The sequence below is a fragment of the Eucyclogobius newberryi genome, unplaced genomic scaffold, assembly GCF_026437365.1.
Source record: "Eucyclogobius newberryi isolate DKJ021-1_F unplaced genomic scaffold, fEucNew1.0.hap1 SCAF_9, whole genome shotgun sequence".
Classification (NCBI taxonomy): domain Eukaryota; kingdom Metazoa; phylum Chordata; class Actinopteri; order Gobiiformes; family Gobiidae; genus Eucyclogobius; species Eucyclogobius newberryi.
Window position 1 is genome coordinate 25,234,526 of NW_027316532.1, and position 12,883 is coordinate 25,247,408.

Below are 12,883 nucleotides of genomic sequence, written 5' to 3' on the forward strand. Positions count from 1 at the left end.
CATTTTTGGTCGACTAAAGGCTTTCCCTGCATAATGGTTACACTGCTAAATGTTAGATTCAATTAGCAAAAGCAGCAAAAACTAGCAAAAACTACAATCTCCCACCATATACATTACACAAAGTGCCCTGACAAGACAAGAAACCGTTCCCAAAACTGTCATCATGACTTTTCCTTTCTGCTGTGGTCCATATGAATGCATTATAATCTCAATACATTAGTTAGTCGATTAATAAATACTTTGGTCGACTAAGACGCCATTGACCGATTAATCGACCCAACGACTAAAGGCTTAGAGCCCTAATATTTACATCTCTTTATAAATATACATCATCTTTGTATTTACATGTCTCTCCAAAACGGTCGGTACCTTATCATCCTGTCTATTGAGTTAAATAAAAACATACTGAAGTGGTTGAAGTTAGTAAAAGTAATACAAAAATACATATGTGCACTTTACATCACTGCAGCATCATCGTCCTCCCAGAACTGTCAGAAAAAAAAAAACTGTGGTTCAATATCTGTCCCTGCGCCCGTAACCCTGTGTCTCCCGAAGGTCAACGCGATTCCCATGGTGACAGCAGCACAAGCGCCATGGCAACCAAGGTCAAAGGTAAGTGTCGAGCGGCCAGCGGATGGGCACCTCCTCGGACGGCCACCTGACACGGACAGAGACGGCACAAAAGAAGAGGAAACAGAAGAGTGTTGGTGGCGTGGCGGGGGTTTGAGGGGCCGTGTGTGTGTGTGTGTGCGCGTGCGTGTGTGTGTGTGTGTGCGTGTGTGCGTGCGTGCGTGTGTGTGTGTGTGTGTGCGTGCGTGTGCGTGTGTGCGTGTGTGCGTGCGTGCGTGCGTGCGTGTGTGTGTGTGTGCGTGCGTGTGCGTGTGTGCGTGTGTGTGTGCGTGTGTGCGTGTGTGCATGTGTGCGTGTGTGTGTGTGTGTGTGCGCGTGTGTGTGTGTGTGTCTGTGTGTGCATGTGTGCGTGTGTGTGTGCGTGTGCGTGTGTGTGTGTGTGTGTGTGCGTGTGTGCTTGTGTGCGCGCGTGTGTGTGTGTGTGCGCGTGTGTGCGTGTGTGTGTGTGTGTGCGCGTGTGTGCGTGTGTGCGTGTGTGCGTGTGTGTGTGTGTGTGTGTATGTGTGTGTATGTGTGTGTGCTGGAGCTTTACCTGTGGAGGCGAGATCTGATGAGGAGGGACGACCCTGTGAGGGGGAGGGGCCACGTTCTCTGTCCTGGGACTGAGGCCGCTGAATGACTCATCTGGAAACACAAGGGAGGATATAGTTTTTACTTTACTTTTTCAACATGGAACCCACAGTCTTTATACAGTTTAAAAATGACTTAGACTGTCATGGGTATGCCACAAAACATGCCAACCAAGGGCGTTTTTCAATTCCCAGAGCAAAGAGCAAAATGAGAAAACTGAACAAAAATGTATTTTTACAGCTACATTATCAATAAATAAAAATACGGTCGAAATATAAAAAAAGCTCAGCTAATGGAAATCCTAATAATAAACAGAAGTGATAATAAAAAGAAGTGAACATTTCAAAAGCATTCTGCTGTTATTGTGAAGCTTGTGAGATCAAAACATTCTCTATTAATTATTCATTTGTTAAGTCTTTATATTTCCACAAAACCACAAGAAATTAAATATTACTGTAATAACATATACTGACAGGTAAGGGCTATTTAGATATTCAATTCGCCAATCGGTTTATTATTTAGCCCATGAAGATTACAGGTTACGTCATGAATGTTTTTTTTAATTTTGGGATATTGTTGTTTAGGCATTTGCACTGTAAATTAATATTACGGTATTACACATAAGACATTTCCCCCGCCAACCAAGCACTTGCCTAAACCAATTAACAGTTAAATCTAATTTGAAGCTCCAAATCCCCTCAGACACACGCGTACATAAATCTATACATTTTAGTAGTTTTTTTTTGTCATCGTCGCCAGTTCCTGCATTATTTACTGCCGTTACGTTGTTGGGATCTGAAAGATTTATGGACGCGACCCCACCCAGGCGCGGCTCTACACAATAAACAAAAACAAGCATGAATATGAAACGGCAGCTGGTGAAGTCTACCCGGGCATTTGGGCATTAAAGACACCTACATCGCCACATCTGTGAACTGGCGGGGCTCCAGGTTCCTTGTGGGGCGTCCCGGTAAATGAACGGATTAGTGTACCACCAGTCGGCATGTTAGCACACAAAAATAAGACGCGCACACACACCTGGGCGAGCAGAAATTTGATTCCGTCTCGTACAATAGGTATAATAGACATTGTCCCCCAGCACAATAGACAAAGAGAGTCTTTCAGCAGCTGGGGAATGAGGTGAGTTCGGGCCGATGATTCAGACAGCAAGAAAGAACACGGCTCTAACTGTCAGACGGTAATGCTTATTTATATTTGTTCAAAGACGTCGTCGGTCCTGTCCATAGAAGAACACGTTTCTGGTTTATCTTGTGGAGCTGAAGGAAATTAGAATATGTGTCTTTGTGTGTTTTTGACAGCCGTGAGACGAGGAACGCCGAGTGTATTTGTTTTGCGCTGGAGTTTGCCTGGTGGATTTTAAAACTTAATGAAAGACCGGTGCTGAACTATGAGGGCGAGGTTACTAATTTGAATGAGGAATGAATGCAACTTGAAAATAGATGGAATAAACTTGAAATTTAAACTCCATTGCTCATTTTAGATTGGTAGAAAAACGTGTTATTTCTGCGCTGAGCTTGCGTAAACGGAAAAATGTTGCCAAATGAGTGTGAGGTGGTAGAGAGTTATTTTAGAGGTATATATAATGAGGGAAAAATAACCATTACATCAAGAAGTTGCGTCTAGAACTTGGTAATGTCATAAATTCAGACGGGGCGCAGTGGCCTATGTAATTTTATGGGAAATTTACTATTTTTGAAATGAACAAACTTGTCCTCCCCATATTTTCAGGGTTTTAGGTGTCGTCTTAAGACCCATTTTTATTCTCTGGCTTTTAGCAACATGTGAGTTGTGTGTTTTTTATCTATTTTAATTTTGTTGTTTTCGAGTTTTAGGGTTTCGCTCTGATTTTATTCAGCTGGTTTGACTGTTTTGGGACTAGTGAGTTCCTCTTGCTGTGAGCACCTGTGATCTCACCTGAAAGATTCTGTTGGTGTTTGTTTTGTGTCTGTGCAGCACTTTTCACATTGATATAAATAAAGTGGATTTGGATTTGAATATTCATGTCTTTGTGATTAATGGGGTTGAATAGTGGTATGTAATAATATCACTTTCTGATACGATTGTGAAAAGAAAAAAAAAAACACATTTGTTTACACTATTTACACTGACAAAGACGACATTGGGCATTGCACCAGTTTCTGTTTAGTGTGGATAGGCCCAGTAATTACATAGATATGAACCATGAACCTGTACAATTCTAATTTGACGACAAAAATACTCAATGTTAACGGATATCATTATTATTTTATCTATTTTTAGAGAATATTCTGCCCCGAAACCTTTATTAGAGAGGACAGCTACAGCGTGAAATGGGAAGCGAAAGGGGAGAGACACTCGCCAAATGGTCGAAGCTGGAGTACTGGAGTCAAACCCATGATGCCGTGGTGTTAGAAACTGCACATGTGCAAATGTCCTTAACCACTGCACCACCAGCAAGTTCTAAAACTATAGGTGTTCTAGTGCGTTATTATGTCGCCTGAACTGAACAAGAACAAGTCACTGAAATTCTGAAATCCTTATTTATGTTGACTTTCTGTTTGCAGTCGAAACATCCAGATTCAAAAAACGGTGTCAGGATAACTACCCTTAAAACCTTTTCTAGCATGAACCACTCCTGGGCTGCAACTAACGATTGGTAATTGATTATGCTAGCAATTATTCTTTGGATTAATTGAATAACGTAGCCAATGAGATTTGTACAAAATTTTACCCAGATAAAGCTGAACTTCCATTTGAGGACAGACAATATATTAGAATGAAAGGATGTGTTCATTAAAAACATTTGGTTGATTTCTACTCTGTCTGAGTAATAAAAGGCTTATTTTGACTTGGCTACTAAATGGTGCTAACTATATCACTAGCTAAATAAACAAAAGGTTTAGAAAATAATGACATTTCCCCCAAGCTTTCTTGTGCTGTCCCAATTAGCAGTCCCGGTGTGTCTATGAAGCAGTCTTTTGTGTCCCAAAATGTTGGAGCGACAGTAGCCTCCTCCCACTTGCCCTGAGGCGCGTGTGGCTCTATGCAACAGCCCGGGACATGTCACAAATGGCAGATTGTTTGGAAATTTGTGCCCATTCACAGGGAGCAGGACGTTGAGTGATGACAGGTGTCAGTGGCGCCGCTCATGGGGGGCCTTAACCTTTCTGCGGAGAAGGATGAGATGCCCGCTGCGTTAATAAGAATACAGGAGTGACATTTGAAGCCTCCTGCCGCTGGATAGCATCACTCGATTGGCGTTTGGGGCACTTCAACCGAATCCGTCCACCTTTAGTCCTGCACGGTAACACATGACACGCTAACGGCTTCATTTATGCCCGAGCCCGCCTCCCCGGTGGAGCTAAACTGACGGAGGGATGCAGAGCAGGAAACAGACAAGCCAGACATGCATCATCCACTTTTCAACAAATAAATGTGGACCGTTCCCTCGCCAATAGCAATATGAATGTTGTAAAATAATAAGGAAAAATGAAATGTAACCCAATGGAAATGCTCGCCCAAGGGTGACACTAAGCACCCTGAGCAGGTGGGCCAGGGCTATAAATCAGAGGCAGGGTGAGTCTCGGGGAACGGAGAAGCTGCCAAGTCTGCCACATCTGTTTCCCTCACAACAGCAGGAACACAGAAGACTGCAGAGACAGTTGTGGATGTTTCGCGCGCTAAATACAGTATGTGAGAAAAACGGCGGCTTACAAATGTGACAAGTAATGGCTTTAGTGCAGCAATTACCATGTACAAGCATCTCAATAAGAAGAAGTAAATGACCAGTGCGATTAACATGTGAGTTTGCGGTTCGATTCCGGCGCAAACTGTTGTGTCTTTTGTGTGTTTTGGAGTAACAGTGCATTCTAAACCTTCTGTATATGTATCTGTATCGTAACTTTGAGTGCGTACAAACTAAACACGTATTTTACTTGGACTTGAAGCTAAATTTAGACTAGATCAGGACCAAACCAAGTCTACATTAACTACGGTAAAGTGGGCTCAAACCACAAGAAATGTGAACCCTTTGTTTACACTGGGAGGAAAATGAAAATGTTAAAAAATCACAAATACTTGAATTAAGTATGTATTGTTATTTGAGTATGTTGTGAGTTAAAATGAGATTTGCCCAATAGATGAAATAAATAAATAAATTCCTTTCAAGTACGAACATGGTTGTCTTTTTCTCATTTTATGCTTGTTTCTTTGACAATCTTATTTTAAAACAGTCAAAATATATTCAAAATCAAGACAAGTACTTATTACCATATTTTTTCCAGTGTAAGCCCCATTGCGTACGATTCTGCCCGACAAAAACTCTGACACAACTACATTTATTCCATCACAGGTGTTTTTGTTGTACTAAAAAAGCCCTGAAAAACATCCCTCGCTGCGACAGAGCTCGTCTCTCCACAGGCCTGGTATATCTGATGTTCTTACTTCGCCTCAAACATCCCACAGCATGGCATAAAAAACAAAAACAAAACAAAAACATCTTTCTCCATGGGGAAAGTTCCAAGGTTTGGTTCTGACTTTCTATCCTCCTGAATTCATGTCCTCCACCAGAAATCCTTCACGGTGCTGCTTTAAGTACCTCAAAAACACTGCAAAACACAAAACTTTGAAATGAATGAATGTGTGAGTGTGTTTACCCCGTCTAAAGCCCACCGTTGTTGCTAGGATCCGCCCCAACCACCCACGAACACTAAATGGAAGAAGCAAATGAACATATGTCATTTCCAACCACAACCTGCACCAGTCTCTACCTGCTAAAGCGCCTTTGATCCCAAAATCTGGGCAATCCCTTCACCCCAGCGCTTCTCAGTCAGGCATTCCCTAAGTCTTTCACCACAAAACCTCACTGACAACGCACAACACGTCTCCGAAAAACATCAGCATAACCACGTGGAGGACTCAAACGCGCCAGCTACGCTTTGATCCAGACTGCGGACCTCTACGACGAACGGCGCAGCATCTCGTCTTGCTTCAAGTTGTTGTCTGTTTGTAAGTGGTCATAGGCTGATGAAAGGATGTCAGGATGCATGCTCTGGAAGTCCTTTAAAGAGCGGTAATGGGGCTATCCGTTATCGCATGCCACGAGACTACGGCGCGCAACTGTCAATTTAGTTCCCAATTATTTCCCCGTCTTGACAGCCCCGTCTTCAGTTTTGTATCTAACAGACATTTCTTCTATGCCGGCGCGCGGGGGAGACGCACACATCACGCAGAGGGGTGACCTTGAAGGGTGTTCTAGCGACGGTGGCGAGTGTGTAGGTGTGTGTAAATGTATCCCCGGTATTTCCAGCTGAATCAGTAATGAGCATTTCATTACTTGAGCCGCAGTTCCCCCGGGAGGAAACACATACGCAAGAGAGCGAGCGAGAGAGGGAACGATGCAGGGGTGTGGGGGTGTGGGGGGCTGCGGTCAGAATATGATTAAAATAAAATTAATGGCATTTAAGAATAAGATGTGAATAATGAAAGACAAAGAGGAGATGTTGTCGAGTAAGGTGGTTCTACGGTCAGCAGAAAGCGTCCACTTTGAGGTTCTGGAAGTGTTTATAATTCATTTTTGCAATAGGCTTTACGAAAAAAAAAATTTAAGTGTGAAAGTTTGCTGGGGTTAATCAGCTATAACTAATAACAATACCTATAAATTAATGCAAATAGTTTCTGAAATTTCATAAACTGCCATTGTTAAAATATTTCAACACATATAAGTTGTACTGTGTTATATGTACTTTAGTTACTGCACAGTTGGTTACCCTCTATTGTGTCTTTAAACTATCTTTAAACTTGAAAAATAAAGGGCAAAATATATGGGGAATATAACAGCAATTAACAATTCAAAACTAAATATTCCATGTTTTGAACGATCACATTCATCAAAATGTCACTTATAATGCTATAACCTGAATAAAACTAGAACACGGTAACATTATTTACATTATTCAAAGTGATTCTGAAGTAGCAACTTGCTGCTTTGAACGTGGTACACAATATGAGTTCAAATATACGAGCAATTTTAATCAGAAATTCACTAAAACCCTTAAATTTTGGGAATTTTGAAGGAAGCAGAGCAAACACTATCACCCACCACACACTACTGCTTTGTTGAATTGTAGTTAAATCGTTGTCACCAAACCACCCAAAAAATCCTTTGTGCCACATATCACAAAAACCATGGATTTAAAACATTTATTTGAGGCCGGTAGGTGGTAAGTTGACCTCCAATGTGACGTGACAAATGATTAATGACACGAGCCTTATGGGACTGTTCCCATTGTGGAGCCACAGTACAATATCTGCACTATTTCACTCAGGTGTAATAAGCATTGTCATTCAATTAAGTACTATTTGATCAATACCTCCAAACAATGCAGCACAAAAAGAAATACGTACATCTTCCATTTGAAACGTTAAAACAAGAATAAAAGACAACATTTCCTTACAGGCAAAATGTAACAACAACAAAAAATTTAACAATGAAAAAAGATAATGTTCACAGTTAATTTAGCAAGTAAAGCTTCTTCTACAGCAGTTTATTTATGTTGAATATTGCCAGTCTATCATAAAGGTCTAAGCAATTGAACGTTTTATTTTTCTTATTCTGCTGCATCTGTGAGCGTCATTTTTTTTTTTACAGCAAAAACGCACAAACCTCTTAAGTCATCTTCTTGATTTCAGCTTTTTTTACTTCCTTTCCCCCCAAAAAAACCTTAAACCTTATTTGTTCAGAAATTTCCCAATGAACAAACAAATGGTCAATAATAATTCCTAAAAGTTACATTGTGTTTTACCCACAAACACATAGATGTGTTATTCATTTCAACACATACTCTACTAGTTGTATTGGATCTGGCCAAGTACACAGTTGGTGGCCATACAGCTAGTCACTGCACGGAGCCTAAAGCTGTTTTTGGATGGCCATAAAAGCTATTAATACTTGCATAATGCGATGGAGAAGCACCTTTACAAGGACGTGCTCACTGGGGTTAAACATAGCCTCTGGTGCAAATAAAAAGCATCGAGGTCCAGAAGACGGCACGGCGCTGAAGGCTGCGGCGCGAGGAGTCGGGGGAGCGCCGCCGATTAGAGCAGCATGAATGGATAAACACAGCTGTAGCTTATGTGAGCATTTACTCATTTAAATAAAGGCAGATTTCAGCAGCAGGAGGCTTAGCCAAAGCTGCAAATAGAAACAGCAAAGGTCAAGTGATGGAATAACAACTAAGTATTAAGAGCAGGCAATTCCGATTACAAAAACAGTTCAAGACATTTTGAGGAAAAAACTGACAAACAGGCCCCCTGTTTGTCAGTTTTTGATGGGTGGCTGATGGGCACTGCACTAAAAGGATCTCATGCTAAACTGACTTTTTGCTAAGCTTTTCTTTCATTCAGCATGTTATAATCTATGAAGCGCCTCTGTTTTTAAACATAATCACCTATAATGGGCTTCAAATTATATCGATGCTCAAATTGCCTCCTCTAAGCAGCAGCAGCAGGTGTTTTAGGCTTCAGACAAAATACTTGACTTCTTTTTAAAGGATTTTTTGGTCTGTCAGCTTTAATTGAAATGGGATAAGACCGGGGAAGGACATGCAGTGAATTGTCGAGAGCCAGATTTGAACTCGCGATGCTGCGGCCTGCTCCACATGATGGGCATTTGTGCTGTCTTTTTTTCCCCGTCAATTCTTATAACATACAACAAAAAAACATGGAACAAACTCGACTAGAGGGATAACAAGAAATGAAAACAAACGTACAATGGTGACGAAAAACAACACAAAGTCACGGCACGCACTGTTCACCAGTCCCACTGCAATCCGTCCATTTTCAAATTAAGTCTGAGTGTTTTCCATTGATTGCATGTCCATTATAATGTCAGTCTAGTAGTCCGTGATTGTCTTTTTCCCTGTCGATAGGAATATACTCCATTTATTGTGTCTGTGGTAGGAGTTTTGAGGCCCAAAAACAGTTGAATGGTGATGTCATAAACTTTTTTAAAATCTCAATCTAGTAATTTTCTGATCAACAGGACAGTCCAAATAAACACAATAGTGGTTTGTCTCTTGGCTGCTACAGTTTCTCCAGTAGTTAGAAGTTCCTTGTGAATAATATGCACTTTGACATGGTGTTAAGAAAAAGAACAGACACGTTTCATTTTGAGTAAAGCATCGAGTTCTCTCCAAGACCTCCAAGTTTTAGGAATAAAATAAAAAGAGCAACATATCTGGTGAACATTTTGAATAAAGCAAATTTACCTTTTAAGCTATAATGTGTTGTTATTGCTTTGCCTGTATTAAACTATTCTATGTTGCATTTATTCAGTTGCGTGTGTTTACGTTGCTACAAATGCAGTGGAAAACAGACAATAACTGACCCCTAACTTTGCCTGCTTGTCTCCATGGAGAAAGGTACATTTAATACCATACTGCGGAACATAACCAAAGTAATAACATCGCTATAAAGACAAGCAGGTGGCTGTTAGTGAAACGTCTTCAAAACAATAATTACAAATGCAACTAACAGACCAGACCTGTAATAGTTGAGAGTTTTCATATTTCTCTGAGACTGAGAAGGACTAAACGCAGGCTTTAGTTACAGAGAAGGAGAGATTCTTTAATGAGGCCCTTCTAGAGCCTGGTGGATGTGTCATTTTAGCTCCACTTCGTATTATCTGTACTGTGAGCTCAACCCGGCACTGACAGAGCCTCCACACGAACAGGCCTCTGGTGAAGACAGGGGTATTTACAGAACAGTGGCTATCTAGGGCAGTGCGGCTTCAGACTGGCTCGTACTCTTATGACACACAGAACTCAAAGTACGATAAGTAATGTACAGACTAAAGTACTCACGCAAAATCTAAAATGTCTTGAAACGACAAGTAACTCTTATGCAATCGTTGATATCTTAGGATCTGTCTTAGGATGGATATGGATAACACTGGAAAGAGATTTTGAGTGAATATGCACAATGCTGAGTTTATGGATAACTTACAAATGTGACACTGAAATATAATGTTTCTCGATGTAATAGGTTCAAATCTGTCCATGTATTCGTCTAACTTGTAACTTATAAAAAGCATAAAAAGAAGAATATGAGAGAACTATGAACAAAAATGGAATAAATACATATGATTTAATTGGAAAAAAAACTTTCGTACAATAGTAAACTACTACATGAACATTTGTTAATCTACTTTCCATGTAAAGTAAACAATAAAATCTAAAAAGTGGTTGTATTTCAATAATCGTAATCATTATCTGGACAATACTGCCTTTAAAACACCGACAGAAAGACATTTTATAACAAAGACAGTGGCATTACTAAATCAAAATGTCAAAAAAGAATGAAAACAAACAGATTTTCATAAATAAGACACATTATTCGTAAATATGTTCTATCTTGAAGCCTTCAGTTACTACATCTGAACTTTTATTTGGTTGATAATGTATTCCAAAAGTGTCATTGAACGATTGAAATAACTGTTAGTGAGAGCTCTACTTTCAGGATTCCTTTTGATAGGGAAAAACCAATGACAACGGCATGTACTGTACCACTGTTCTTTGTGTTACCCTTCATTATAATCCCACACGAGCACCAGCCTCCTGCCACGGCCCGTCTGTCCACGCAGCCATAAATACTGTATATGGGATACTCAGCATGGGCCCCGGCACTTAGATATTCTCTTTGGTTCTGTCACCCACTGTTACCTCCTACTGTCTTTCTTCTCCTTCACCTCGTGTAGCGGGGAACGATATGAGCATCATCAATACGCCCGGAGCAGCGTGAACGCTTCGGGTCATAAATAAACCACACAAACATGGACACTGTGGGCGCGCTTATCAGATCGCTATGATCGGGATTTGAAGAGACAGAGGATAGAGTACATGGTGGAAAATACCAAATTAGTCGAGTCGTATCACATTAGTCATTCAAATATAGGCATAGCAACTCGATGTATGTTGTGACAGTTTCTTTTATTCAAATATATCGAATTTTGGGTGGAGGACTCTTAGTTCTAGTTGTAGAACACAGACACAAGTTGAATTAAGCAGTATAATCTTAAAACCCAAAGCAGTTGGAGCTCATTTTGCTTTGTGGTAGTATAACTGTACCTACTTGAGAACCAAAATGAAAAATGGATTCATAAACAACAACTTAAAAATATATATGTTAATAAATCTACCTTATTGATATCAGTAAAATGTATTCTTGATTTGAACATGATTATTTCATTTATTATTTAGTACAAACTTCCTGGAAACTTCCTACCTTTAATACCACAATTGATTTCAATGCAAAGCAAAAGGTTTGATACCGATATTGATTACACAACAATAATCCGAAACATAATATTTTCTTACAATACGTAATTTTCAACAAAAGGTCATATTTATGTATTATTCAAATGTTAATGCAAGTTCAGGTAAAGATCAAGACCATTGTAAAACTTTTCAGGAAATCCAATTCTTTCCAGTTTTTGTGATTTATTTTCAGTATTGATATTGTTCAAAGAAATACCTAGTGTCAACACTAGATTAGTATCAAATTGGATCTGGGTTTTGCTTTTTTAACAACCGTACCTTTGACTAGCCAAGGCAAGTTTATGTGTAGAGCACAATTCATACACAAGGAAAAATGCAGTAAAATCACAAAACAGATAAAGACATAAAGGGTCAAATCTCTTTCATCAAACCTCCAACAAATGAACTCAATTGCAGAACACATCAGGCTCTTGTAAAACAGCCGAGAGCGGGAGAGACGGAGAAGGACCTGCTAGTGACTGTTTTGAGCAGCATCCAGGGATCTCCACTGCATTTTAACTGCACACTTATTATGTAAATATGTTCACTGCCTCCTAGCAAATCAAGCTACAATAAACAACCATATATTTTCTTAAACTTGTAAAATCACAACAAGCTATGCACTATTTGGAAAGTACTCGGCAGTAACATTCTCGGAGTATTTTTTGACAGCATATTTCTTCTACTCCTTGAGGAAACATTTGATTTACTCTTCCAACAGTGAGAAAGGTTAAGTTCACACTTGTAATTTGATCCTACGTTGAGCCCATTAGACTCCTTTTGGTTTGGTCCTGTTCTGGTCCTTGTTTAGTACTGATCTTGTCCAGGTTTTGTTTCGAGTTTAGTCCTAATTTAGTCCCAATTTTGGTGTGGTGACTGTGCAAGTGTGAACATAACCTTATGTCAGCCATATCAAACCATTTAAACATTTGTGTTTCTTGCATCAATTCTTTGTATATGGTTTTGTTGTTTTTTTCAATTTTTTGTGCTTTACCTTTGGAAAACACTGCATTTTGAGCATTATTTATGGGTATGTTCTTCCAATTTCATTAACTTCAAACGATAAATGGGATACTCTTGCGCCCGGACAGTTACTCTTACTCCTGAATAGTAGTTTCTTTACACTTGAGTAATTTCTTGGACCATTACTTTACACTTTTACTTGGATGATATTGTTTTGAAGTAAAATTACTCTTACTTCCTTGCTGCTCTACCCACCTCAAACTGCATTGCTGAGAATCCCCAATTAAGGCCAAGCTGACTGTTTACGTTGCATTTTCCAGCTCGTGCATGTAAAAGAAAAGCTATTGCGCTTTATAGCACTGATCAATCCCATCCTAAGAAGTTTTACAGTGGCTCAGGAAACAGAC

General features: G+C 39.8%; 1 protein-coding gene across 1 annotated transcript in view; it reads right to left on the minus strand.

The window, feature by feature from the left end:
- Positions 1–12,883, minus strand: part of gpc5b (glypican 5b) — a 57,013-nt gene that overhangs the window by 293 nt on the left and 43,837 nt on the right. Inside the window, exons 10-11 of the mRNA XM_072438767.1 lie at positions 1,163–1,254; positions 1–658 (exon numbers count right to left, since the gene is read on the minus strand). The exon at positions 1–658 is cut by the window's left edge and continues 293 nt beyond it. Coding sequence (XP_072294868.1) covers positions 557–658; positions 1,163–1,254 — 194 coding nt within the window. The 3' untranslated portion in view covers positions 1–556. The remainder of the gene's footprint in view (positions 659–1,162; positions 1,255–12,883) is intronic.